At 29.7% G+C, this 6,711-nt stretch overlaps 1 protein-coding gene across 2 annotated transcripts; it reads left to right on the top strand.

The window, feature by feature from the left end:
* The first annotated feature begins 1,718 nt into the window (after positions 1 to 1,718).
* LOC127081192 (RPM1 interacting protein 13) lies at positions 1,719 to 4,176 on the top strand. Of its 2 annotated transcripts, XM_051021474.1 has the most exons (4): positions 1,719 to 2,022; positions 2,121 to 2,207; positions 2,304 to 2,429; positions 3,798 to 4,176. In XM_051021474.1, exons 1-3 carry the CDS (start codon positions 1,798 to 1,800, stop codon positions 2,424 to 2,426), a joined length of 435 nt encoding a protein of 144 aa, XP_050877431.1. In that variant the 5' UTR covers positions 1,719 to 1,797; the 3' UTR covers positions 2,427 to 2,429; positions 3,798 to 4,176. The 2 variants fall into 2 exon arrangements, with proteins under 2 accessions (XP_050877431.1, XP_050877430.1); XM_051021473.1 differs by lacking the exon at positions 3,798 to 4,176 and having other exon boundaries at positions 2,304 to 2,658.
* Positions 4,177 to 6,711: the final 2,535 nt, after the last annotated feature.

Raw genomic sequence — 6,711 nt, 5'->3', positions numbered from 1 at the left:
AAATTCAGTTGTTTTTGTGAGAATTAAAATGAATCTTCACTCTATTTATTATAGATAAACAACTTAAAAAATAATATTAAATACACTTCTTTAAACAAAATTTACTAAGATTTTTGGAAAAAACTTTTAAAAAATTCATTTTAATAATCACTGTAATAAAATTTAATAAACTTTTTTTTATTAAAAAAATGGATCACTAAAAAATTGTAATCAATTTGACAATTTAATAATTAGTTTTTTAACAATATTATTTATGTTTTAAAAAATAAATGTTATAATTCAAGAAAGTGTGATTATAAAAATTAGGGGTGTACATGGGTCGGTTTGGGTTGGGTTTGGTCAAATCCAATACCCAATCCTATAGGATACTTCGGTTTGGGTTAGATAAAATAACCATCCATTATATAAATGGGCTGGTTTGGACAAACCCACTAATTTACGGGTTGGATTGAGTTGGATAGTGGGTTGTCCAAATAATTTTTTTTTTATTTATATTAAATAACAAAATGATGAGTCATCGTATTTTTTTCATAAAAATTACTCAACATTTATATTTTCTTAAAAAAAAATTAGATAACATATACTTACTATCATTTAGCATCATAAAATAATAAATGATATCATCAATTAATAAAATTATTATAAAATACTAGCAACAAATAAAAGTGGTGTGACATAAAATTGTATTAGCATCAAAATATCAAATAGTGAAACATTCAAAATTAATTAAAAGTTATGATTCACTAAAATAGTAAATCTTAAGAGACTAAAATTGTAATAACTAAGATAATATTAATCAAAATCATTAAAACTGTAATAATAAATTTTTGATTAGTGAGTCAATGGATTTTTTGGATTTGGGTCCGATTTTACCAAAAACCTGATTTTTTTTAATGGGTTTTTTAGTTTTCAAATCCATATCCACCAAATTAGCCGACCCAAATCACTTTTTTGAATTTTTATGGATGGATATGACCGGATTTTGTGGGTTGATCCAACCCATACACCCCTCTAATAAAAATTGTCATAACATTACTATCAATATATATATATATAATATATATATATATATATATATATATATATATATAACTTGATCATTAAGATTTCATGAAGACAAAATATTTGTTTCTTCATTTTTGCTACAACAATAATTAATATAGACAAGAGAGAGAAAATAAAAAATAAAAAATATTATATATATATTTGAAATTGCAAAGATGTTTATGTGTCCATTTAATACATGCCTTCTGATTTTCAAATGGATATTAACATTAAATTTAAAATTTATTTGTTTTGAATAAGTAAATTAAATTAAAAGAAAAACATTAAAAATCTTATTCTATTTTTATTGCCACACTCGATAGAAAATGGATAGTTTAAAAAAAATGTTAACTTGTGTCCTAGAGACACAAATTAAGAATCAAATGAAGAAATGTTATTTTAAAAATTATATCTTAAAATTAATAAAAATATAAAATTATTTTTTTAATTATTTTTTTTAATATAAATTTTTTATAAGGGATTTTCTTAATTTATATCCTTATGGAACAAATTACTATTATCCTTGAAAAAAATTAAAATTAGAATGTAATTAATTGTATTGATAAGTTGAATATTGCAATTGAGGCGGAAAAAAAAAGAAAAAAAAAGACTAAAAAAACTTAAACGGTCATATTTCAAAGAAGGAAATGAAAAATTTGTTATTTTGAATTGAACTACACTATTTATCATAACTTTTGAACTGCCTCAAATTGTGCCCTTGAAGGTTTAAGCGAAAGCGAAACCGAAACAAACATGAAGAGGGCAAGGATACTGCAAGACGACAGTCCGATCAGGGTCATCGCCTGTCTCAAAAAAATCGACGACATCAAACGTTTCGAGGAAACTGACGATTGTTTCATCCTAGGATTTGATCCTACCGACACTACTCCCAACAAAGACTCCGATGTAAAAGTTTCCTCTAAATCTCTCAACAAAGACGCCGATGATGATATCTGCGTTCTTGCTGAAAAGGGCAAGGTACGATACGATGTTCTTGAAATCTTTCTAGTTTTTTATTTTGATGGAAACCCATTTCGTAATCTATGAATTCCCATGTCTGGTTTGTGATTATTCAGATAGCTCTTAGAGATTATCCTCACTCTAGACATCTATGCCTCAAATTTCCGTTCAAGACTACTCCTAGTGAAAGCTATTGTGAGAAGGTAAGAGAAATTGTTTTTGTTATTTATAACTGCATTTACAACTGTGTATGTGATCATGATGATTGCTGACTTTGTGACAATCTTTGATAAACACAGTGCTACTGTTATGTTTGTGATTCTGCTGCTCCCTGTATGTACTGGACCGATTCCAGACATTGCGCTGCGGAGAATTCCGGTCGCTGGAAGGACATGAGGAAAGTCAGAAAGACAGTTTATTAAAGTGTAAATTTCTTGCTCAGAAATTTCCCATTTTTATTGTTGGTTAGACTGAGTCTTCTAGTTTATAGATTTATAGATGATAAACAAATCATGTTCTCGAAAGCTACTTTTTGGGATTAGAGGAATGTTTGAGATATTTTGAACATGAGGTGTTTGTTACTACTATTTAATCTGTTAATTTAGGAATTTTCAACAAGTATGTCTTTCTTTCTGCTACTGGTTATTTATACAACTATTTCCATGCTACTTTATTTCATTCCAATACAGGTACTATAGTTGTGCTGCAATTATAATTGTGTTAAGTAGAAAGAAAGATGCAATATATGTTGAATGGTATATAGGAATTCACATTGGGGCAATCCTCACTCTATAATCTGATTTTGTAGGGATGGGTTAGACTCAATCACATTTCTTAAGATCCAGTGGGTCATCTGCCATTTATTTCTAGATAATATATTACTTTGATTCAACCAAATTTCTTAACAGTTAAGTTCTTTCAAGAAAAAAGTTTCATAATCAAAGTCTTAGGTACACTGAATTTTTGGGGGTTCAAATTGGTTTGATCAGAGAGTTAAGTTCTGGTTAATCAGTGCAAACTATACTATGGTTTTGTTTGAAGAAAATGGTAATAAGATATTAAACCTTGTTCCACTCTGTTATCTTTCCTTGGAAGTTGCATAATATCAATGAAACTTCTTCAGTGAATTAGCTCACGGCAGGCTAGTTAACCTGATTTAACTAAATTTTCTGTTTCTAAACCCAACAAGTGCATTATGAACCTGTCACAAAGGATCTCCCTACTACAGAAAATTCATACTATATCTAGCCTATATCTAGCCTTGCTTGTTAACATTAGTGACTCACTTGTTATCTTTCATGAAAAAGGCTGAAATACTGCACACAACTGTATTTCATGAAAGCTAATTAGACTTTTATAGCTATCTCACCTGGAGAAGCAGTAGTTAAAATACACCAAAGATACCAAAGGCACCAAATAGTCATTTTTGATGAAAGAGAAAGTGAAAAAAAGGAGGGAAAAGATTGAGAGAGAAATTGAGAGACAGACACAAAGTTAGGTGACCTTGGCCTCCTAAAGTCACTGAAATTCAGCCCCGTTACTGCTCAAATGTTTTGTATTAGTATTCTCAGTTTTTGTCTCAAGATTTTGTCTTCCGAAAAAATGTGTCTTAAATTGAAGAGTGTTTTGTATATTTTTTGTCACTATTATAAATAAATATGATTTTTGTTTATTCAACAGTTGATATATCTATGTTGAATGAATAAAAAAAGGAAAATTTGCTTATAATAATGATTAAATTGTGTAAAGAAAAGCTAGTGCTGAAATATTTATTTTTAACTCTACACTTGTAGGTGCAACTCTATGTCTTTCAAGAATCAACATTCTCTACTATTTGTGAAATCATATTGAAATATCAAGAAAGTCTACAAAATTGAAGTCTATAGAAAATAAAACTGAAGCAATGAGACTGTGAAAACAGTAGTTCAAAAATACTTGCAATAATTACAAATAACAAACTAAGAGCATAATTATCTGTCATGTTTGAAGGTTCCTACACAGTTTTTTAGACAACTTTGTCATAATTCAATGGGTAATTGAATGGAAAAGTTGTTCTTTAAGTTGCAAGCTTATTACAGTGAACCACGGTTCTACAACTATTTGCTTCTTTTAATTTTAATTTTGTATATTAAAAATACCTAAATTACAAATGAGTGGTATATTGTGAGATCCATTTTAATGTTTTTGAAGAATTATTTGGATATTTTAAAAATATAGTTGAATTACTTAAATAATTGGGAAGAGTGAAATAATATAAAATATTGAACAGAACTCATTTAAAGAACTTAAGTGGGTTTGTGAATGCTCTATGTCTATAAAACTTCGTAACTAAAACAACAATTCTCTAAAAAACAAAAAAACAAAAACTTAAGCAGTGACAACTCCCTTCTTCTTAGATGCAACTTCAGTTCCCTCTCTGAAGCCTCTTATATTTTGGAAAATAAAAGAGGTATTTTTTCTTTAATGGCAAAATTAAACAAGATATAAATTAATATATAAAAAATAATGCAAATTCTTGAATAAATATTTTTTTTACAAGTTTTATTTTGCACAGGGTAACACCAAATATAAATAGACGATCTATAATTCTTAAAAAGTGAGACTCAACTACGAGTTTTATGGTCTGAATATTATTTTTAAAAATTAAATATTAAAAAGTGTTTGAATATTATTTTAAAAAATCAATATTTAAAAGTGTTTGAATATTATTTTTAGAAAACAAATATTTTAATGTGTTTAAATGACAAAAAATAGACTAAATTACACCATGGATCTTTTAAGTTGTTTAATTGTAAGAGGTTGATCCTTTAAGTTTTTTTTTTCTACTAGTTAGTCCTTTAAGTTACATAAGGTCTACACAATTGCCAATTTTTAAAATTTTCATCCCAAAAATGCATATTTGACATTAACGTTGCTAAGGTGGTTTGAACGTTGATGACATGTAATTGTTTTTTATTTAACTTGAAATGATTAAACAAATAATATTGTTTTAAACCGCATCCCTAAACGTGAAATCCCTAAATCCTAAACTGAGAAAGAGAAGGGGCGACGAAGAACATGAACCCCTAAATGTGAATGAGGAGAGCTACAAACATAGAAGGAACGAAATATACTCAGGCATGAAGGAGGAGAACTACGCAAGTATGAACGAAGAAGGGAGAAGAAGGATTCGAATGAGAGGAACACAAAAGAGAATCATTGAACGATTGAGGTATGTGTCATTTTCCCTAATTTTTTGGATCACATTTTAGGAATGTAGGTGAGTGTCCAATTTGTCAATATTGGTAGGGTAGTGTAGAACAATGTAATGTTTCTGTATGGAAGTATAGGATTTTATATGTGGTCCCTTATGTTTATATTGATTTCTATAGTGTACATCTCTCTTCCCAAATGGATGTTTTTTATGTTGACTTTCATCACGGGGAACAAGTGATAAAGGTATATATGTAGGATGGGAGGTGTCAAATTGGAAGTGTGATGGTGATAGATATAGTTATTTTGAAATGTTGGGTGATGTTAAAGAAATGGGGTATCCTGGGGTACTTGAAATGCCGTACAATTTTACTGGTACATTAAAGGAGCTAGTAAATGACTTTGGTGCAATAGAACTGTTGAATTGGTCCAAGACTAATGGAAAGGTAGACATATACATAGTACACCTTATTTCTCAACCTGGTGTAATAGAAGTAGTTGATGTCAAACATGTCTTAATTGATGTCCAACCCACTGAGCAACAACCTGGGGGCCTACTTGAGACCTTGTCAGAGATACCTGAACAAAATGCCAAAACTGTTGCGAGTGACCATAATGAACAAAGTGATAATAGTGCATTAGGGTGCATGTTTGATGAATCTGATGATGAGATATTAAATGATGGAATTGGTGAGGTGTTGGTAGGAGTATGAGGGTTTGTTGCTTGCCAAAATGATCAACATGTGGATGAATTAGAAGTGGATGATTCACCTCAAGGTAAAAAAAGAGAAGGGTGGTGGACCAAAGAAAAAGAATGCCAAAGGAAGTTTCAACAAGAAAAAGGGAAGACCTAAAAAACAAAGGGTGGATGAAGGAATTTATGTAAATAAGGAATCGCCAAGTGAGGAAGATACACTTGATTTTGGGTTAATTGAAAGGAAGAAAGGTAAAATGGTAGATAAGGGTTTGTCATATTCATATTACATATCTGAAGTTAAAAATTGATGAGGATATGAGTAGTGATTATTCAGATGAGGATACTAAGTTAAAATACCCATTATTTGTACTGCCTAAGAAGTTTGTTGATTATAAATGGGAATTGGGTACCATGTTCTCAACAAGGGAGGAGTTTAAATATGCAATTGCAAATTATGTTGTTAGTAATGATAGATATTTATACTTTATAAAGAATGATAAGACAAGGGTTAGGGTGAGATGTAAAGAAGGGTGTGGATGGGTTGAATTATGTTCCAAATTTTCAAATGAGGATATATGGAAACTGAGAAAACTGAATGAGACTCACACATGCAATATGGAGTTTAATGTGAGGATGTTTAACACTAAGTGGCTTAGGAAGAAATTGTATTCAACTGTTAGAGTTAATCCAATTGTGAACTTACTACAATATGTGAGAAAGTGCATGAGAAATATAATATTGGTACGAGTAGGATGAAGGCTTATAGGGCAAGGAAGGCAACACTTAATCATGTTTAAGGGTAATTCATGGAACAATAT

The sequence above is a fragment of the Lathyrus oleraceus genome, chromosome 5 (assembly GCF_024323335.1).
Source record: "Lathyrus oleraceus cultivar Zhongwan6 chromosome 5, CAAS_Psat_ZW6_1.0, whole genome shotgun sequence".
Taxonomy (NCBI): domain Eukaryota; kingdom Viridiplantae; phylum Streptophyta; class Magnoliopsida; order Fabales; family Fabaceae; genus Lathyrus; species Lathyrus oleraceus.
This window is presented reverse-complemented; position numbering and strand designations above follow the sequence as displayed.